This window comes from Sugiyamaella lignohabitans, chromosome B, assembly GCF_001640025.1.
Source record: "Sugiyamaella lignohabitans strain CBS 10342 chromosome B, complete sequence".
Taxonomy (NCBI): Eukaryota; Fungi; Ascomycota; class Dipodascomycetes; order Dipodascales; family Trichomonascaceae; genus Sugiyamaella; species Sugiyamaella lignohabitans.
This window is the reverse complement of record NC_031674.1, coordinates 2,543,865-2,564,625: the sequence shown is the minus strand read 5'-3', so window position 1 is coordinate 2,564,625 and position 20,761 is coordinate 2,543,865. Positions and strand designations below refer to the sequence as shown.

The following is a 20,761-nucleotide window of genomic DNA, read 5'->3' as shown; positions in this document are numbered from 1 at the left end:
GGCCTGTGGAATAATTTTGTTGTTAGAAAAATACTGGGGTGTGGATTTCGGAATCCAGGGTATCGAAGGTACGCGTAAATCAGTGTGTAATTTTACTGGACTGTTAGTGACCAATTTTCCGAATTGTACAATAGAACACACGTGGGTCTAGAACAACAGTCCAAAAAAGGATTCGGACCAAGTCAATTGGCATTGAATCTGCAATAATAAACGGCCTCGTGTCTCTAAAACGACGATGAGGACCCGATCCAAGACTGGCAATACAGACTCCGATGGCACTGAGAGTCCACGGAAAGTGACGACGGCGACGACGCGAACGAGGTCTACAAAGTCTTCCAAGAGTGCTATCTCTGGAACCAAATCGGCTGACAGCACAGGAATATCCACAGACCGAAAGCCTATACTGATTTCAGCGTCCAGTTCGGTGTTAAGCGAATCACCCATCCTCAAAAACCATAACAATTCAACGGGCGTGAACTCGCCGACACGTACTAATATCAAATCCAAGGACACCACCACCTCCAGAATTAATAAAAAGGTAATAGAAACAACATCAGTCAAAGCGGGAGCTAGTCCGACTTCTCGGAAATGGTATCTTCGAACTCATGTGATAATATTGCTAGCGATCATAGAGCGGATCATTATCCTGTTCTGGGGCCTGTATCAAGATGCTAATATGGACTTGAGGTTCACAGATATCGACTATTTTGTTTTTACAGATGCATCTCGATTCATATCGCAAGGAGCGTCTCCATACGATCGAGCCACTTACAGATACACACCACTGTTGGCATGGCTGCTACTGCCTACTGAATGGTGGTTCTTCTCATTTGGTAAAGTGTTATTTGCAGCAGGAGATATCGTGGCCGGGTATCTCATGCTCCAGATCTTTAAAATCCGCAAGAGCCAGGTGCCTCAGGATAAATCTGTTTTATATGTGGCACTTGTATGGCTGTTGAACCCTATGGTCTGTACCATCAGTACAAGAGGCTCGTCAGAGGGGTTATTAGGAGCCATGGTTATTTCGTTTATCTGGGCTGTCTATGCCAAACAATATACATTAGGCGGTATTTTAGCAGGACTTGCGATTCATTTTAAAATCTATCCAATAATCTACATTCCAACTGTTATCTGGACATTGGGTCAATCGACAAATCCGTTTAATTTCCGCACCTTTTACACTAAAGAGCGACTGGTGTTTGGAATCAGCACAGTCTTGTCGTTCAGCATTCTGACGGGATTCTTTTATTACGTATACGGATACCCATTCCTGCATCACTCGTACCTGCACCATCTGTCACGAATCGACCACCGCCATAACTTCTCCCCATACAGCACTCTTTTGTACATGTCGTCGTTTCCTGGCGCATCACAATCGACACTCAACAGCATCCCACAGCCCGAGGCATGGGCATTTGTGCCACAGCTGGCTATTTCGGGGATCCTGCTGCCACTGGCCTTTGCACGACGCGATCTCATTAAAACAATGTTCGTCCAAACATTTGCATTTGTCACTTTCAACAAAGTGTGTACATCACAGTACTTCATGTGGTATATGGTTCTGCTGCCGTTCTACATCCCATCTCTGCTCAAATCCGGCCGATATCTAACCAAGATCACTGTCCTCCTGCTTTGGGTCGCAGCCCAAGCCTTGTGGATCCGCCAAGGCTATCTCCTCGAGTTCCTCGGCGAGTCCACCTTCTACCCGGGCCTGTTCGCTGCCACAATGGTATTCTTCGCTGTCAACGCGTGGGCCCTGGGCCTTTTCATAGATGACCTGTAAATAAACGCATTCATCCTACACCGCTTCCCGGACTGCCTCCGCGGCTGGGCTCCGCCCCAGACCCTGGCTGCTCCTGCTTCGCAGGAGACTGCCGGCACCGTTGTTGTAACGACTCGAGCACAGCGAGAGGAGCCACGGGGTCTGGGGCAGAGCCCCAGCCACCGGAGGCAATGCCATCTCCAGAATACAGAGAGAGAACCATTTATTTTCGGGCACGCAAGTTACGGATGAGGGCGAGCACGACAACGGCTGCCGCGAAAAGCTGCTCCTTGAAGAAGAAAAGGAAGGCCGAGCTGAGGGCCGATTGCAACACTTTAGTGCTGAGTCCCTTATAGAGACCGGAGACGCCGTCTCGCTCAATGATGTTTTTGATGCCCTGGATGAGGGAGGACGACTCGGAGTTGTTCTTGCGGCGAAGCTGGAGTCGAGCTTTGAGGGTGATGTAGGGGTATGTGACCGAGGTGGCGACAATTTTGCCGAGGGCGCCAATGAAGAAGGCGTCCAGAGGGGTCATTTTACGACGCTTTTCTACCGCGTTTCGCAGCTGCTCGAAAATCGTATATTGCAGCACTGGGTTGATCACCAGTACCAGAGCAGGACCAATGCCCGAGAAAAAGGCACCAACTCCGTCCTTGTGGATGATATCTCGGATGGTAGACAGAGTAGTGGCCTTCTCACCGTCGGTGTCACGAACGGTCATACGGGTGTTGACCACCCAGATCGGGTTGGTTAATACAGAGGTAGCCGAGCCTGCAATGGCACCAGCAATCATACTTTGAGCTGTCGACAGCTGAGGATTGGTCTGTTGATAGATCGCCTTGGTACCCTCATAGAAGTAGTAGTAGATGAAGTTGGTGATGGAGATACCAAATAAAGCAGATTCAAGACCAGAATATAGTCCACTGATACCTTCACGAGCGATAATTTGCTTGGCTGCTTCAACAGCAGTGAGTTTCTGGGCTTTGCCCTGCTCCGAAGTTTGAGATCGGGCCGACTCGGTCTGGGCACGAGTGGACAGAGTGATCAATGGATAGGTGACTACCATAGAAAGAGCACCACCACCGGCTCCTGAAAGAGCATGAGCAACATTATCATTAGACATTATGAATTGTGTAGTTTAGATCAACCTGAAAAATGAATTAGTAATGAGCATTATGAATATTATCACCAGATGTGTCAAATCGTTCGCTATCGGTAGATATTACTTACTGAACCAGTATTTCGTATATCAGATGTACAGTTGTAAAATAATCAATTTCAATAGATACTGTAAAAGCACTTTGAAATATGATAATTCAAATAAATTAATAAATAGAAATTTCCAACCAAATCCAATTAGAACGAACCTAAATTATCAACTAGTCAGGATCCGGGCCGATATTTATATCAACAGACTAACCGCCGACCGATTTAAGTATATAGAGAGGTCCTGCAGGCTGCCCAGCCGATAGCTCATCCCCACTTTTCCGAACGTCGGCAATTCAAAAGTCCCAAACGCATTGTGTAAGTACATCCGATCGGAACAACTCAGGTGTCCAGATTCACCTGACAGCTGGCTGTAATCAGATAGTCAACTGGGTAATTAGCGGCTAGATCAATATAAACCGAGAAAAACTATACCAGTTGTGGCCAAAAGTCAATCTCATGATCAGAATTAAGGATTCAGGAGGTTTATTTGGCATCACTGGTCAGTGGCTGCTGTGATAAATATTCGGGGGTCGGTCAGCGCGCTTGCATTCAAGAGCCTCTTCGATAATGCACCGAACAGGCGATCCATCTCGGTCTGAACTAGAACTTCAACTTTCGTCTGTCTATAACAATTCCTCTCTCAATTTTTATATACCGTCTATATTTATAATTATTGAATGAAATTCTTTTATGAAACGAATAATATAAATACAAAATGCTGGTGATATTGTGACTCCAGTCGCGAGTAGCGCGTCGCAATAATCGTCGCTTTGGCTTTCCTCGGTTCGGGTTAATTAGCGCATGGTTTGTACTTCCCCTACCCACCTCGGCTCAGCTCACCCCCTGCATCATGGTCGGGCTCCCAAACGACGCACTAGCATACTACAGGTTCCGAGCCATTTTCGTGCCTCCTCTCACTGTTTGTGGCCGCCGTTGGTCCTACCCCCCATAATCTGGTGTCGCGAAACAATTCGACGGCAAAAATACAGATGGGATCGTAAACAATGTGACAAGTTACCCTCTGAAACTGAAAGACGAAAAAACAAATAAATGTCATACAAGTTACCCTCCTCAGAGAGGCTGGCATCCTCCTACCCCAGACTCTGCTGTAGATATTTAAAGTACTGTCAGAGTGTGAAGGGTAACCTTCAATTAATTCACTAGATCTCTAATCATACAGGTTGCAAATCACACAAACGAGCCCAGTCAAACACAGCCTATCATATCAACTGTCTAAAATAGAAAACCATGGCATCAGCGTCAGAATTCGAAGCATTCGACGCGTACGACTTTGAGTCAGACCAGCAATTCCAGCAGGGATTGAACACTCTGCTGACAACCGCCGACACAGCAGACTCAGTTCAACGAGACAGTCTCGTTCTAAAGGCCAAAATATTCTTCTACAGCAAGAAAACAGGCACGTCAATTGATTTTAACGAATACGAATCTTGGAAAAACGAACACAACTTCGAGAATTCTAGCTCAACCACGAATTCTGACCCCAATGAACCTTCGACTAACAGGGACAACTCAGCCGCTGGTTCTACTGAGTCATATCCACTATCTTACCAAGCAATTGTGGAGCTCATCATGTCAGGCAAGCCAGTTCCTGGCATCAAACAAATTCCCAACACAGTCCTTGGCGAAACAGCGTCATCCCAACACACAGCAGCTGAGCGCAAAAAGCCCTGGGAAACCTAGAATCACACTCCGTCCAATCAACTGGACACACCACGCAGCTCGCGAAGCGAGCACAACGGGGTCTGGGGCAGCGCCCCAGCCGCCGGAGGCACATCTCGCATCCCCAAGTAACCTTGCATACCGTTCTGTACAAATCTATATACGGCACTATTTATCATGCATGAGAGGACCCTGACGGGACCCTGGAATTTTTCAAATTGCGGGGTAGCTGCAGCTAGTGGAGGAACCGCATGACGGCCTCAAAAGAAGCAAGGGCCGCTGCGTTGGCTGGGAACGACCGGATAATGCTGGGACCAAATCCTCGGAAGAAACCTTTCCAGCCGGTTCGGTGGTATACGGAACGAGCAGCCTGCATCCAAGTCTTGTATTTGGGGTTCTTGATATCGTCAGTGAGGATCTGTTGTTTAACGACATCAGATGGATATGCCGTAATCCAGAACACTGTTGCACCCAAACCGCCAGCCCAGAAATTTATTGCTGCAGTAGACATGTTGGTGTTTTTGGTGAACCAATTGGTGAACACATCGTACGAACCCCACCAGAATAGAAAGTTGGTACGGAACAGCATCGTCGCAAAGAGACCCTTATACAGACCGTTTCGAATGCCTCCCTGTTTTATCAGTTTACTAGCACAGTCGATTGGACCACTGAAATGTTTTGTTTTCGCGTCGTACTGTATTTGCAGTCGGGCCTTGACATGCTCTATAGGTGCTGCTACAAAACTGACGGTCCAGCCGGCCAGAACTCCACACAGCGACTTCGCCAGCAGAGGTAGCTCTTTCTCATCCGGGTACAAGGTGTCCTTGCAAATGCGTCTATAATTGTGCAACGACCCTAACATTCTGTGGTCGGTTAGTGGTGGTGGACAATGTGCCTCCGGCGGCTGGGGCTCCGCCCCAGACCCCGTGGCTCCTCTCGCTGCGCTCGAGTCGTTGCGTCTACGGTTCCAGAGGTAGATGGGAAGTGAGAATGCGAGGAACTGTAGTTGGAAGAAGCGGACTTACATGCTGTCCATGACCATCCATCCTACCAGAGGTGGAGTCGCACCTTTGTAAAAGCCTCTTAAGCCTTCTTTCCTTGCTGTCTGTAAGACACAGTCTATAGGACCCTTGAATTGCGATTTGGATGCCGTTTGAAGGCGCACCTTGATAGTATCGAACGGATGGCCCACTGCGAGCTTGGTCACACCGGAGAATATGCCCGCTACAAAACCTAGGTATCGCGGCGGTAGCGGTTTGTGCACGTCTTCTACGATATCAGCAACAACTGACCCAGGGTTATTTGAGTGTTTATGAGCGCTCATTTTGCTACTTGCTGCTTTGAAACCAACCTCTCAGCTTGTATAGAGTCTATTGTTGTATATACAAGATGAGTATTTAAAGTCATTTTCCTGATCTGCGATGGATGAATCATTTTGCCGAAATCGGCATGGAACTCTCAGCCGTCTCAGGGAGTCCAGGCGCCGGAGCAGGTGCAAGCGCTGAAGCGGTAAAATCTGGGGTGCATACCGGCATCAGCAACAGCCGGTCCGACCACCCTTCCGAGCAGACATATTCGTCCCTTCCTCATCCAAACCACTTCACCAATTCCCATCAACAGCTTCCTAGAAATCCAGGGACCGCAGATGCACCGACTCGAGCGCAGCGAGAGGAGCCGTGGGGTCTGGGGCGAAGCCCCAGCCGCCGGAGGCATTCCAGACCCCTCAAGAATATGCGGCTATTAGCACGACAAGGATTACGCCAAACCATGTGATTCGAGATTAAAGTTGGTTACCGACAAAATTCACTGATATCAGATTTTTTATTTTCAGTTTGTGTAATCATTCCGGGTGTGGCCAATTACTAATAGGCTGAGCTTTGTGGAGAAGAGAGGGGGTGTGATTTCAGAAAAGAGAAAATAGAAACAGAAGAGAAAAAATGACTGCTGCATTTAAATCGTTGCCAATTATCGACATCAGCCTGGCCAAGGATCCTCAGACCAAGACCCAGCTTCTGGCAGATATTAAGGATGCACTTTTCCGAGTGGGATTTTTGTATCTGGTGAATCATGGCCTGGAACAAGAGACCGAGAAACTGATGGGTCTTTTACCACAGGCGTTTGCTGCTCCAGACAGCGAAAAAGCCAAAATCGATATGGTCACGAATTCTCATTTTGTGGGCTATTCGAAGCTAGGAGCCGAGATCACAGCCAGAGCCACTGATATCAGAGAGCAGTTTGATTTCGGGTCGGCTACTACTACTACCAACGAAGACACAGAGAACCAGCAATGGAAACGAATCCAGGGACCCAGCCTGTTTCTTCCCGACAGCATTGTTCCAGGCTTTAAGGATACTGTCACAACATATATTGACGACATGGGCCATCTAGCAAGTTATTTTCTCGAGCTGGTAGCCGAGAGTCTCAATCTGCCGCCAACTTCATTTAAAGAGTTTGAAGGTGAAATGAACAGGTTGAAACTGGTGAAATACCCACCAGTGACAGCAGATGCGCCGTCGAAGCAAGGAGTAGGGCCTCATAAAGACAGTTCTGGCATGCTGACATTTGTATTACAAGACTCAGTTGGTGGTTTACAAGTTTTGAACTCTGAAGGAGAATGGATCGATGCCACACCCATTGCCAATTCATTTGTTGTGAACATAGCCCAAGGATTCGAAGCCCTGACTGGTGGCAGATGCGGAGCTACTACTCATCGAGTCATATCCCCTGCCAACGGCGCCACCCGTTACTCCATTCCATATTTCCACTCGGTCCGTCTCAACCTCACCCTACAAGACATCAACGAACAACTGAAATTTATCCACGGCAAGATCCCCGAACCCAGCGACGCTGGCAAAAGAAGAGTCGACGTGCCCAGCGAGTTTCTAGACCCGAAATATTCATGTGTAAGTTGGTGGTGCTGCCTCCGGCGGCTGGGGCTCTGCCCCAGACCCCGTGGCTCCTCTCGCTACGCTCGAGTCGGTAGCGTGGGGATTGAGAGCTTTTTATACTAACGATTGTGCGATAGTTTGGCGAGGCGCATTTGCGAAACCGCATCAACTCACATCAGGACGTCGCTGCCAGGTGGTATGCCGATGTCCAGGACAAGTATCTTGCTAAATAGCTCCTGAAATGTAATTTTTTTTTCAGCTGATTATCTGATTCCATCAGGTTGAATCTGTATAAATATAAATCTGAGAAGCTCTATAACTGGGTTTTGTAACTGAATCCTGTCACTTGCAAGACCTAAAAGTGGCATCTACGTACAGAACGAGCATTTCACAATCAAAAATACAACTCCAACAACAGCCAGTGGATCCACGGCCCGAGTCCAACGCTCGCGAAGCGAGCACAACAGGTCCTGGCAGAGCCCGGCCGCCGGAGGCAGAACCCACGTCCCCGGCGCCTGCATGCGGCAGATGCATGACGGGATCCAGAATATTTATGTTCCATGCTTGCCGGATCCTGACAATCACGACGAGACCACGAACCGCGAAAAATGGCTCTGTTTGGATTTCCCGAGAACTTTTCTGATTACAGTGCTAAGCACTACCTGCGTATCGTGATTATTATCTGTATCTACCTGGTATTAAGGCCCCATCTAGTGAAGTTTGGAGAGCGGATCCAGGAGAAGCGGGCTGCTGAGGCTGCCAGCAAGATCGAGGCTGAGGGTGCTGGAGACGAATCCAGTGCCACGGGGGTTGCTGGTTCCGATAAAGCTGGTCTGAACAAACGAGGCGATAGCAAGAAAGTGACTTTTGTTGACGATATGGAGAGCGATGAGGACGTTTCTGATTTGCTCGAGTAAAGAAAAAAACACCACCCTAACGAAGCGAAAAGTGTATTTAGTCCATAGAACATGGCGCGGTGGGTTGCATAATATGAAATTTTGTCTGTTTATGTTATTTTTAATATAATAATTAATGATTAGTACTATTTCAGCGTCAGCCCCCAATAGCGGATGCGTCCGGCAGCAGGGACTATTTCTCATCACCAGGCATCTCCTGCGAAGCAGGAGCAAACAGGGTCTGGGGCGGAGCCCCAGCCGCCGGAGGCAAACCCGTCAATTCAGACGTAGTCACGGTACACGAAAGGGTCGCGGGGTTTAGGAGGTTCGGCTGCCATGTACTCTTCGCGGGTCATGCCCTGAGGAATCTTGGGTGGCAAACGAGGTGGTTTGTTGGAGGGTTTGACAGACCGGTTCGGGGAGATTTTTTTGTATAGAGATTCTCCATAGCCTGCATTGAGTTGTTTGGAGATAACCCATTGGCCGTCTCCATTGTAGCCAGCCAGACCCGGGTCAACACCAGACGGTGGCAGTGGCTTGTCCTTTTTCCGGGGAATAGGTTCTGGAGCGTATGTTGCAAAATCCAGCACCTCATCTCCATTTTCTTGTAATTGAGATTGATGATGTGGCACTTGAAGCACCGGAGGGAGTCCTGACCGGCTGCTGTTAGCAGGTAGCGATACTAGTGGGTTTCGAGGATGATTATTGTTGTTTTCGGCAGCGGCAATGTTGTTATAGCTTTCAGGAGAAAACGGTAGAGTATCTAGTCGGTCGAGATCCTCGTCTGACAGTCGGTGACTAATGGTTGGAGCTGTACTGCCAGGAGATGAGCCTACTGGTTTTCGTTTGACAGTACCGTTTACTGGCTTTCTAACTGGTGAAGCTGGTCTTGCTGAAACTGTAGATGGGGGAATTGGCGGAATCTCATTCGGTTTAATAGGAGGAGGGGTTACATGCAAAGCAGTGTGTGGACTTTTACCTTTGCTAGGGCTTGGAGTACGGTTGACGTTTCTAGCCATAGCAGCTGCTGATGGTGAGGTTGATACAGGAGCGGCAATTGGAACTGAGACCGGAACTGTAGCAGGAGGAGACGAAAGCTGTTGATTTCCTGGCGGTGGTGGTCGTGTCTGGACAGGATATTGCTGATGCTGAGGTTGTTGCTGTTGCTGGCGTTGTAGCTGCTGGTGTTGAATGCCTGGTTGGAATTGCTGATGTTGTTGTGGTTGTGGTTGGTGTTGTGAGTGTTGCTGATATGTCTGTCTCCGTTGTTGTGGGGGAGAAACATGTTGAGGAGGCAATATTGGCAGCGTTGGCAGCGGATTGGATCTGGTAGCATGTGAGGGGGCCGGGGGGCCACCAGGACCAGGATTTGGAAAGACATGGTTCGACGGTACCTGCCCTGTACGACCCATTCTGTCACTAGTTGCATTGGAAGGAGCGCCAGCCAAACTCAGATTAGCAAACCCCGCACTGATCTGATTCTGACTGGAAGTTTGATATGATTGCGAGCCAGCACTAGAATGAGGAGGCGGAAGTGGAGGTAAACTCAATCTATTGCGAGCTGCCCTTTCAGGTCCAGGAGGTGAAGCTTCATAGCTAGCAGCCTCAAAGCTCCTGTCATAATATTCTTCTTCGCTATCAGAATGCCTATCCTCTTCATAGGTAAAGCTACCAGGAGTGGGCAAATTATTGCGACTTTGGCGAGTATATCCAGTACTATTAGGTCGATGTGGCAGATCAGGCATTGAGAACGATGAATCTGGAAGTATGGGCCTTGCTCGGTTGCCCATTGTACTACCTGCTACACTACCAGCAACACTGCCAGCAACACTGCCAGATATACTACTGGCCGAACTAGCAACAAAACTACCAGCAGTAACCCGGTCGTCGTCATCGACAGGATAAGGAGGAAGTGCTCTAGCTGGGCCAAGACTGTCATATAAACTTGTACTTCCGCTAGCAACACTACCAGGTCTCATCCCCTGTACCGAGTGTCGATGATCGAGGTCGACTTTGGGTTTTCTTGGGAGACTTGGTTTACTTGGATAGAAAGTGATCTCCAGGTAAACCTCACCCGCGTATTTATCTCTATATTGTAGTTCATGCCAGCCATCATAACCGACATCGGGTTTGTTCTCAAAAGCCGGCTTGAGTTGAATGATCGAGTCACCCACCAATTCTGGTTTATTATTAGTCTCGTCCAAAACACTGAGTTTCAAATACTTCTGATCCGGAACGTCCAAAACCTCGAATCTGACTTCGTGATCCCACACTGGAGATTGACCACCTCGAATATCAGCAGGACATCTCTCAGCTTTCTGCCCCACACGAGCAATACAGTACGGGTTCTGTTTACCAAGAGTTCTTCTATTCGGCAAATTACGCTGACATTTCGTTAGCTAACAACCAAGCAAGACATCAACAAATGACCAAACTTACCGCCTTGCCAAAAATGACAACAAGCGTACCAAAAGGAGTGGCCTCGTAGCTGAACATCGGACCCAATGCTGGTGCTTTTCTCCACGTGGAACCGTGTCTGATCTATAAATAACCACTTGATCCAAGTCAAAAAAACACTACACAAAAGTAAACTCAGTTGACCCGTCAGTTAGCCTAAATTGTGTCAAAAGATAAAATCAGCCTCAAACCAGCTCGTTCCTGGTTCTTGCAGTACTAATCTCGAAGGCTGTGAAGTGCAAGTAACTGTGTTTACTGATCGTCGCTATGATCTAAACCGTACTGCACCACAGCCGCGGCAGCCAACTCCGCCTCACCAGCTCGAGACTCGGGTTCATTTTGACTTTTTTCCTTGATTTACGGATTTTACTAGGGGTTGGTCTGCCTCCGGCGGCTGGGGCTATGCCCCAGACCCCGTGGCTCCTCTCGCTTCGCTCGAGTCGTTTCGTCGGGGTCCCGAGCCATTTGTGTGACGCAGGGTCCACTATCTTTCACAGCCAAACCAGGCTCTACTTTCGAAAAAAATGCTGCGATTCCCGACGCAACGACTCGAGCGAAGCGAGAGGAGCCACGGGGTCTGGGGCGGAGCCCCAGCCGCCGGAGGCAGCGACCGACCCCAGAAACAGTAACACGGCAGGGTCACACAAACGGAACTCGGAAATGTAGTCCAGGTTTTCGTCCGGAAACGGAATGTCAATAACTTTGGTGGAGAGCCAGTAGATTCGCTTTCGCGATCTGAGACCCTTGTAATGATCGGCCCAGGTGTGCATTGGCTGTAGATCAGGATGCATATCAGCCGTGTGTGTTTTGCTGCGATTGACCCGTTCAGGAAATATATCAATAAACATTGGCCAAAATAACACGATCAGAGAGACAGATGTAGGTCTTTGTTGCAGAATATTATTTAACCTGCGTAAAATTAATTACAGTCTCGGCTACTTGTACATATCCAACACAGTATTGTCTTTCCAGTTTCCCGTTTCGACTTGTGTCTTTTTACCAGTACCCCCGATTTCCTGGACCACACAATCTTTTGTTTTTTTTTTCTCTTGCCATCACGATATAATTATTCGCTAATTCTCAACTGATATGAGTAGGACCGCATCGCAGGATAGCACTTATATCATTAGGAGGAACCCTTTGAATATTACGCAGCTCGACGGTTCTGACTTGATACTTAGCAAACATAACCTTTCCAAGACAGACAATATTACTGACGGAGAACCTTGTTTCGACATTGATAAGAACAAGCATCCGGGTATAAGTATCTCACATTTTCTTGACAGCAAAGCGAACGAACTGTCTGGGGCAGTCAGTGTCAAGAAACCTGTCACCGTCAACCCAGACACTCACTTAATCCAAGAACTACAACCGAAAATGGCCACTTCCGTCACGGTATCCCCACAGCCAGCCCTCACTGTGGACTCTTCACCTACAAACTCTTCTCCAAGCGAGGTCAGCAGCTCCGAGTTTTACAATGATTCTTTATTCAAACCCATGGAAAAGATTCAACTGCCGGTTTTGGACAGCCCTGAACTGTTTTCCTCGTTCCAGCAGGCTCTGGATGACTCGATTGTCTACAACACACAGCCGGTAAAGACCAATCCAAAAGACTCTTATTTGAAACCAAGCGCCAAAGTCGATGGTTCTCCAGGGCTGGCCCGAAAGAACACAATTACTTCCAACCACGACACCGTGTGTGCTCCAAGCTCACAGCAGGTGTTCCAAAAACTGAACAAGGCATATGAAAAAGCCAAATCTCCACTAGTACCACAGTCCAAGTTTGACGACGATAGCCATATTGTTGAGCAGCTGAAAAGAGCGCCTAGCACCATGGTATCGAAACCTGATAAGAGTGACGAGATAGAGACACTTGGTATTCCTTCTGGTGAGGATGCTGATTCTGTCTACGGAGATGCAGAGGAGAATATCCATCAAAGCGAACCTTCGTCTCCTATGCTGCATTCTTCTCCTACCCTAGGTGATCTAGACCCTGTTGACGAAACCGACAGAGGCCGTCTCTTTTTGAAAATATGCGGGATCAAGGATCTCCAATTGCCTTTGGACAAGAAGAGACATCCCAAATTCGTACTCAGTTTGGATAACGGACTTCAGACTGTCAAGACATATCCAATTGATCTTCTGAAAAATAATGCTGAAACTAACTTGATCCCTATTGATCATGAGTTTGAACTTGTTGTCAGTAATGATGAGCTACATGTGGTTTTGACTTTGTTTGGTCAAATGGACCCGCTTCCGCCAGTACCTACGCCTGCTCCGCGACAGACGTCTCCTGAAAGACGAGTGAAAATCGCTCCAGTCGACATCAAACCGTCAGTGGCTTCAGTTGCGACTGTTTCTCCTGAACATAATGGTGTGACTCCACCAAGCTCTCCGAAGAAAAAGAAGTTTGGTTTGTTCAGTAGAAGTCCTAAAAAGTCAAAAGACGAGGTACTAGTCAGTCCGCAGCCACTAGCTCCGGAAACACACAAACGAACGCCATCTGTATCACCCCCACCGCCTATTCTCCGAGCTCCAGTGGCTCAACCGAAAGATGTATGGGCTGGAAAGACTGGTAAACAAGGTGAGTTCACTCGTGCCTATCTAGTGGAATCGCAGTTTGAAAACGAGATCTATGGACGACCGCAGACGTACATTCTTTCTGGATTCAACGAATGGGCCAAGAGGGAAGACAAGGTTAATCCGTACAGAATCTGTGGCATTCAGGTCACCATGATGTTCGTGCCTCGATTTTATAAGAGCGAGGAACTTCCATCCAGCACGAAGGCTGCTTTGGCGGAGCTGAAAAACATGGCTGAAGCGCGAAATGTATCTCTTAGCGGGTTCCTATCACAGCAAGGCGGAGACTGTCGTTTCTGGAGGCGGAGATGGTTTTCACTAGAGGGTAAAGATATGGTAGGACATCATGAAGACACCAAAAAAGTTCGAAATACTATTAACCTTAGTAATGTGTCAGTAGTAGACTACAGCAATGACACTGGAATCTACGACGAACGGGCCTTTAAAATGGAGTTTAAAGACGGTGAAACCATAAGTTTCTATGCAGACACTGTACAGGAACGAGATGAATGGTTGAAAACACTCAATGTAGCACTCGCGCATTGCACAGGTAAAACTCGAGGTTGGTATGATCTTGTCCTTCAAAGACACGAGGAGAACCGACGAAAGAAATCCATGCTTAGCAAGAAGTACCAGGCTCGCCAACAACTGTCCGAGTCAGGGAACTCTGGCTTTCACGAGGATATTTGAGGATTGTTATCGACTGAATTTGCTTAATATTCTATTCTTTACTTTAACTATTTACTTTTATCATGTATTTATAATAAAATTATTGTTGTCTATGTTTTGGGTTTGAAAGTTCATAACTGGGGCCCACCCAACTCGCATATGCAAAGATTTACCGCAATGTTGGGAGATTGATTTGACTTCTTTCCTGACACATTCTGTCATTTCAGCATGTCATATCCGAAGCTAGTAGTATTCGATTTAGATTATACTCTATGGCGTAAGTTATCGCCTGACGTGCCAGTGTATGAGAAGGATAAAGACTAACCCTTTCCAGCTGTAAGTTATCGCTAATTTCAGGTATGCGACGTTATCTAACATTCAGTGTTGGTGCGACACCCATATCAGTGCTCCAATAAAAGCTCAGACTGGTAATTCTGCAATCGTGGATAAATATGGTACTTCTATAGCATTTTACAGAGATGTCCCCGAAATTCTAGCCCACCTAGAGGAGCATCCCGATATATTGGGAGCGGTATCAGCATCAAGAACTCATGCGCCAAAAATGGCCGAAAAGATGCTCAAACTAATTCATATCAATGGCCGACCAGCCGGTACTTTTTTGTTGCACAAGACGTGGGGTATTGGAACCAAAATATCCCATTTTAATGAGATTCAGAAATTGACCGGTGTTGATTATAAGGATATGGTATTTTTCGATGACGAAGCAAGGAATAGAGACGTCGAGCAGAGATTGGGAGTAACTTTTGTGTTGGTCCAGGAGGAGACGGGTGTGAACTGGGACGTGTTCAATAGAGGATTAGAGCTATGGAGAAAGAAGAATAATTTAGAGAAATAATTAAAAGCAAAATGCTGAAAGGATCGTGAACTTATCTAAAAAGCTAATATTAATATTTAATATATTAGTATTTTTGGCGACACGAGTCTACCAACAATCAAGAACTAACGTCATAGTTATAGTACCAATTTCTTCTTGCCAGCAGCTGTACTATGACGACCAAGATATCTTTCAAATGGATTATACATTGTACTGCGCGACTGACTCACTGAAGCTTGTTTGTCTGTGTACATTGTGTCGACCTACACAGTATTTAGAATTGACTGATCAGATGAATGCAGACCTAATGCAAATGAAATCATATTTAAATTGTAAAACAAAATCCTGCAGTCCCGAGCTATGAGCAAAGGGGGTGCTGCCGGAGGCACAATCGGACTAGCTTCCTGAACACAGCCTTGTGCATGAGACGCTAGTCTCACAGTCGATGTACATGGTCCTTGTGCATAGAACATGATCTGTGAGTGTGAGCATTTCTTATAAATGCCCATACTGTCACCAGCTCATGACAATTCCACCTAGTTCACTGGATAAGACTAGAATATGGGTATTTGGGGGCTGACCCGCGACGTTCAAGGGTATGCTCGCAAGATCGACGATGATTTCTTCAGGGATAGTGAAATATATATTGATGGCCCAAGTTTGGCCCATATCATGGGCGATGCCCAGGATAGTATCTCCATTGCCTCTTTTGAGAGACTGATTCAGGATGCGACTGGTCTATTAGAAGATATCAAAAAGCTGAAACCGAAATCAATTCAAATTGTGTTTGATGGAACCTTGCCTCTGGAAAAACTGGAGACTAGGGTTGGAAGACGGCGAAGCCAGTTTAATAATCGCAAAGAAAAACATATCTTTGCCGTGTCTACTATTCTCTATGTTGTTTTGAAAGAAAAGCACCCCAATGTCGATGTGTCAATTGCTGCTGAGGAGGCCGATGATGCTCTGGTCTCTATCATTGCTAGTTCCACCAGTTCCAACAGGAAGATCATATTTACTAATGATTCTGATTTCTACACTTTTATATATCCTGGCGATGTCGAGGTACTATCGTATCCCAGATATGGACCCTACTACAATCAAGACAACAGGCTCATTATCCCGGATCGGGCCATTAATGTGAAAAGTTGTCGTGAAGTAGCAACACGGACGTTGCGTTTTGCGACTGGTAAACCCCTGCGAACACCCAGCCCAACTTATAGGGAGTCGCAAATGGAAAAAGGGTTCACATTCCTGAATCCGATGCATGAGTTTGTTAATATATACGATCAGACTGGCAAATTCATGTCTTTCTTACCTGTCTTGACAAAAACCAGGAACTCCTCAGCCCCTTGGACTATAACTGTCATGTATCGCTCATACGCATATTCTTTGATGATTCGACAATATTGCAAACTTCACGACAAGCCTCTACCTCCTGCGGGGACAAAAGTCAAAGAATACCTGCAAGACCTGGAATTCTATGTGGCTCGCGATGTTCCAATTCTTCTCGATGAGCTTCCCTCTACTGACAAGCTGTATTACGACTACAAGGGAGAGCTGGATGACACGTTTAAGGATAATGACACTATTGCTAGTTTGGTTCTGGACGATATCAAAACAACCGTCGAGCAGCGAAAGATCGATAAAAAGTTGCTTGAATCAGCCATATTAAAAGCCCTGGATAAAGATATCCAGGACGTGGTGTCAGTACCGCCCGAAGTAATGGGCGAAATCCACGGCTCTCTTTATAGCCGGCTCATGGCAGAACTCATGGTCAATAAAACCACCACCATCGGTGCGTCCAAAATCGGCTATGCCATGTGGAGGTTCAAATCAGGCAGACTGACTGACAACAAGGACACGCTCGCACAGGAAATGAGCAAATTGGCTCTTTGAGGGTCTGCCTCCGGCGGCTGGGGCTCTGCCCCAGACCCCGTGGCTCCTCTCGCTGTGCTCGAGTCGAAGCTCGGGGCTAAAGGAATAAAAAATTGAACAAACATTAGCTATATTAAATTTTAAATAACAAATTGACGAATTGGTAGGGACGTGTTCGATGGAGAATAATAATTTAATAAGTAGAGTTGGTTGACTAACCAATGTGCACACGCTCGACATCAGAGGCAAGACCGTGTTCAGCCGAGTAGGCAGGAGCAGGATCTTGGGCAGCAGTCGCAGCATTGGCAGCAGCAAGTGCTGGGTCAGCAGTAGCTGGCGCTGTGGTAACATGGGCCTGGTTTGACGTCACGTCATAGCCAGCGCTAGCAGGTTGGGCTCCCCCGTGAGTGCCACTAACTCCACCATTATCAGCTTGTAAACCACCGGCATGGGCTCCTTGAGCTCCTTGAGCTCCAATACCAGCAGCTTGACCTCCTTGAGCAGCCGACTCGCCAAGTCCAGCACCTACTCCGGCACCACCAGTAGCTGCCAGAGGTGCAGTACTAGAGGCTGGTGAACCAACAGATGCTGCAACTGGAGAGGTGGGTGAACTAACGTCTCCACCGTCAATGCCACCGAAGGTTCCAGCGGCTTTGGCAATGGCAGTGTGCCAGGCAATCAGCTCATCGTAGGTAGTAGTCTTCAAAGTGAAAGTGTGCTTGGTTGAAATACCCTTGGATGCTGCCTTGCCCTCGATCTCAAACTTGAATTTACCAGAGTCTCTGGAAGTGGGGTGTCCAACAACAGTTCCAGGAAGATATAAACTCAATTCAGGGGTGGGGTCTTGGGTATAATCCTGGGACTTGAATTGGTGCAAATATCTCGACTGGGTCACCACAAAGTAAGCTGACGAGTACGATTTGAGAAGCTTTCCTGTCTTAATTTGTAAGATACCTTCAATTACTGGCACAGTAGCCTTGTGGTCGATATTAGTAAATGTGAGTCCTTCGACACTACGCTTAGGGGCATTAGCAGGAATCAGACTCTCGCTATTACGAGACACAAACTGGTTCCATTCATGGTCGGCTGGGATATTATTGAACTTCTCAGCAATTAATTGATATCCTTCAATATTAGTGGTAGAGTACGACTTCAAGATCTGCTCAATAACCGAGGCTGCCTGTTGCAGAACCTGGATAATATGACGCTCCAAAGACTGGAAATTGTTTTGAACGCTGACAATAGCATCTACTTGGCTATTTTCTTTAGAGACTTGGTCTTGAAGAGAATTGAGCGCTAGTCTGTGCTCGACAAATGGATCGTGTAAAGCATCAGACTTTGAACTAGCAGAAATACTAGCAGGGGCACCGAAAGACGCTACATGCTGGCCAAGACTCTCAACATACTTTTGAGTCGTCTGCTTGGCAATCTGTACTTCTTTCTGGCCCTTCAAACCAGGACCCTTGAATCCCTTATAGTGCTTCTCAATATCGCCCTTTAGAGTCTCCAATTGAGGCAGAACAGCCGATCGCAGTTGTTGTTCGGCTTCATAAGACTTGTTGATGAGCAGTTCAGTCTGGCTGCGCAATTCCTGGAATGCTTCAGCAATACCTGTGGGTTGACTAGGAGTAGATCCTGCACCGGCAGCAGAACCACCAGTACTACTGCCAACTCCAGCAGATCCGGAAGTACCCGAACCGGCACCAGCGGCCAAAGCTCCAGAAGCAGCAGAAGGAAGTGTCGAGTCGATTCCAGCCGTTGCACTTGAGGCAGTCTGGCCAGATCCTGTAGGAGATCCCGGACCTGATACAAAATCGAATCTGGGAGCCTCGGAAATAGCCTTTTTGGTTTTCTCCAAACCAGAACTGATCGACTTTTGAGTCGACAAGTGAGCTTCCACAAAATCGGTCAGTAGACTAACCGTATGGTTCCAATTCTCTAATCTCTTGAGAAGGATATTAGTAGGATCGGGAAGAATATTAGCAAGAGCATCTTCTTTAACGCCCGAAGTGGCCGCAGAAGTGGATCTTGATCCTCCAGTCACGCCACCAACACCGTGGCCAGTCGTAGTATCAGGAATTGACGACATTTTAATGTGCTTCTTTTCTTACTCTTTTCCAAAAAAAATCTCCGAAAAAAAAACTATATCTTATGACTATATTCCAAATTCAAATTCAGTAACCAATTGTCCAGTCCAATTGTTTAATTTAATAAATACACAATCAAAAAAGTCAATTATCGATGATGAAAAGCCACGAAAATCCAATAAATAGTGCGGCAAACTATAAATCAGCAACACATGACATATTTATAGAGAGGCCAACCTGCCAAATCCCCCCCCTCTGGACTCCTTACTCCATCTTACACAATGCAACTTTAATGTCCATTGGGCAACACCCCGCAGATCACTACATTCCATACTTGCTTCTGCGGCAGCAATCTACAGGACCCATCGCAGCAACTGTACCACTACAAAGCCAATAGAGTTTCCAACAAGGCTGCCTAATGACGTGCGCCGAACGCCAGACAAGTGTGGCTAACCAGCTAAGCTGAAATCGGCCCGCCCGGCCTTTTTTGGGCCATTTTTACCACAACCCGCCATCGCGATGGTCGCTTGACTGGTCAGTCGCAATCATAGCCTCTCATTACCACATGACCGCCCATCCTTGCACCAACTGTCGCATCGACCCCTCTCTCTGCATATAAACAGATCGACGTGAAACTCAGGGGTAGTGGTGAAGGGGAGGGGCTGATGCCTCCGGCGGCTGGGGCTCCGCCCCAGACCCCGTGGCTCCTCTCGCTTCGCTCGAGTCGGGGCGTGCGGTGTGACTGCACGTGGGAGGGCAGTTGGTTTGTGTGGTGAGGGTGTTTCTGAGTTTTCTGGGGTATTTCAGTTGCATGCTCCCAAATCAGGGGCATACCAACCCCAATTTTGAGCCCATAAAAGAACGAAAACTACCATTTCTCGTGCCAAATGGGCCTGACCCCCTTACAATCCACACGGCCACAGTCTGACGCTGCCTCCGGCGGCTGGGGCTCCGCCCCAGACCCCGTGGCTCCTCTCGCTGCGCTCGAGTCGGGCCGTGGGGGTGACGGAAGAGTGGGAAAAGGGATGGGATGAGCTGTGGGGACGTGGTATGAACTGAGTGTGAGAGAAAGAGGATGAGCAGGTTTTTTTGTGATTATGGTTTGAAGTCTGACGGATGATGCTGGTTGAAGGGAATGCCGGTGGCCAACAGCCGCTCGACGGCTGTAGGGAGTTATTATAGCCCTGTGGCCCATAGCCGTGGCAGGAGCGAAGCAGGAGGCCGTTCGAGCAACAGGACTAAACAGGAGGAGCACCGAACGGGTTTAGGTTTGAAGATTTGAAGACGCGGTGCGGTCAGGGGTAACGGACGGACGAGTCGAGTTCCGGGAGGCACGAGACAGCCGGGTTCCGACATCGACCATTGACCCTATCTCGCCCGACCTCGACGATAAACCGATAAAAACTGAAAACAATACCGCCAGTAACCAAAAACCCACCCGTCCCAGTCAGCCAACCACTCGGTCCCAGCCGCTCGCGAAGCGAGCACAACCAGGGTCTGGGGCGGAGCCCCAGCCGCCGGAGGCAGTCCGAACCCTGTAAGTACGTGAGTAAGAGTGCAGGAGGCAGGGGGTGCTGTGATAGATAAGAGACCAGCGGTGACTGGGGAAGGGCCGTAGTATGTGTGAAGCGGATGGACAGGGGGTGTTTTGGAGTGTTTTGCTGCAGTAGGGGGTGACAGGGGTCGCGCGGGTCTGAAGCGAAGTCCCAACTCCGACTCCCAACTCAAACTCTCAACTCCAACTCCCAAGAGCGGTTCCAGCAGCCGACGCCAACTCCCAACTCTCAACTCCCAACTGCACTAGGGACACCAGCAGAGAGATA

General features: G+C 47.8%; 11 protein-coding genes across 11 annotated transcripts; 7 read left to right on the top strand and 4 right to left on the bottom strand.

Annotated features, from left to right (window-relative positions):
- Positions 1-235: 235 nt before the first annotated feature.
- GPI14 (Gpi14p) lies at positions 236-1,783 on the top strand (the record flags this gene model as incomplete). The annotated part of the gene is made up of 1 exon (XM_018879798.1): positions 236-1,783. One exon carries the CDS (start codon positions 236-238, stop codon positions 1,781-1,783), a length of 1,548 nt encoding a protein of 515 aa, XP_018737679.1.
- A 202-nt stretch (positions 1,784-1,985) lies between these two features.
- On the bottom strand, positions 1,986-2,885 carry YIA6 (Yia6p; the record flags this gene model as incomplete). The annotated part of the gene is made up of 1 exon (XM_018879797.1): positions 1,986-2,885. The coding sequence occupies one exon, from the start codon at positions 2,883-2,885 to the stop codon at positions 1,986-1,988; it is 900 nt and encodes a 299-aa protein (XP_018737678.1).
- A 1,334-nt stretch (positions 2,886-4,219) lies between these two features.
- On the top strand, positions 4,220-4,672 carry AWJ20_2824 (uncharacterized protein; the record flags this gene model as incomplete). Its single annotated transcript, XM_018879796.1, has 1 exon — positions 4,220-4,672. One exon carries the CDS (start codon positions 4,220-4,222, stop codon positions 4,670-4,672), a length of 453 nt encoding a protein of 150 aa, XP_018737677.1.
- A 214-nt stretch (positions 4,673-4,886) lies between these two features.
- Positions 4,887-5,513, bottom strand: YMC2 (Ymc2p; the record flags this gene model as incomplete). Its single annotated transcript, XM_018879795.1, has 1 exon — positions 4,887-5,513. One exon carries the CDS (start codon positions 5,511-5,513, stop codon positions 4,887-4,889), a length of 627 nt encoding a protein of 208 aa, XP_018737676.1.
- A 1,075-nt stretch (positions 5,514-6,588) lies between these two features.
- AWJ20_2822 (uncharacterized protein) lies at positions 6,589-7,662 on the top strand (the record flags this gene model as incomplete). Its single annotated transcript, XM_018879794.1, has 1 exon — positions 6,589-7,662. One exon carries the CDS (start codon positions 6,589-6,591, stop codon positions 7,660-7,662), a length of 1,074 nt encoding a protein of 357 aa, XP_018737675.1.
- A 485-nt stretch (positions 7,663-8,147) lies between these two features.
- Positions 8,148-8,456, top strand: AWJ20_2821 (secretory pathway protein Pga2 (predicted); the record flags this gene model as incomplete). Its single annotated transcript, XM_018879793.1, has 1 exon — positions 8,148-8,456. One exon carries the CDS (start codon positions 8,148-8,150, stop codon positions 8,454-8,456), a length of 309 nt encoding a protein of 102 aa, XP_018737674.1.
- A 260-nt stretch (positions 8,457-8,716) lies between these two features.
- AWJ20_2820 (uncharacterized protein) lies at positions 8,717-10,414 on the bottom strand (the record flags this gene model as incomplete). Its single annotated transcript, XM_018879792.1, has 1 exon — positions 8,717-10,414. One exon carries the CDS (start codon positions 10,412-10,414, stop codon positions 8,717-8,719), a length of 1,698 nt encoding a protein of 565 aa, XP_018737673.1.
- Positions 10,415-11,981: 1,567 nt separating this feature from the next.
- Positions 11,982-14,162, top strand: BUD4 (Bud4p; the record flags this gene model as incomplete). The annotated part of the gene is made up of 1 exon (XM_018879790.1): positions 11,982-14,162. The coding sequence occupies one exon, from the start codon at positions 11,982-11,984 to the stop codon at positions 14,160-14,162; it is 2,181 nt and encodes a 726-aa protein (XP_018737672.1).
- A 541-nt stretch (positions 14,163-14,703) lies between these two features.
- AWJ20_2818 (acid phosphatase (predicted)) lies at positions 14,704-14,997 on the top strand (the record flags this gene model as incomplete). The annotated part of the gene is made up of 1 exon (XM_018879789.1): positions 14,704-14,997. One exon carries the CDS (start codon positions 14,704-14,706, stop codon positions 14,995-14,997), a length of 294 nt encoding a protein of 97 aa, XP_018737671.1.
- A 540-nt stretch (positions 14,998-15,537) lies between these two features.
- Positions 15,538-16,872, top strand: AWJ20_2817 (uncharacterized protein; the record flags this gene model as incomplete). The annotated part of the gene is made up of 1 exon (XM_018879788.1): positions 15,538-16,872. One exon carries the CDS (start codon positions 15,538-15,540, stop codon positions 16,870-16,872), a length of 1,335 nt encoding a protein of 444 aa, XP_018737670.1.
- Positions 16,873-17,065: 193 nt separating this feature from the next.
- SLM2 (Slm2p) lies at positions 17,066-18,940 on the bottom strand (the record flags this gene model as incomplete). The annotated part of the gene is made up of 1 exon (XM_018879787.1): positions 17,066-18,940. One exon carries the CDS (start codon positions 18,938-18,940, stop codon positions 17,066-17,068), a length of 1,875 nt encoding a protein of 624 aa, XP_018737669.1.
- Between the last annotated feature and the right edge of the window lie 1,821 nt (positions 18,941-20,761).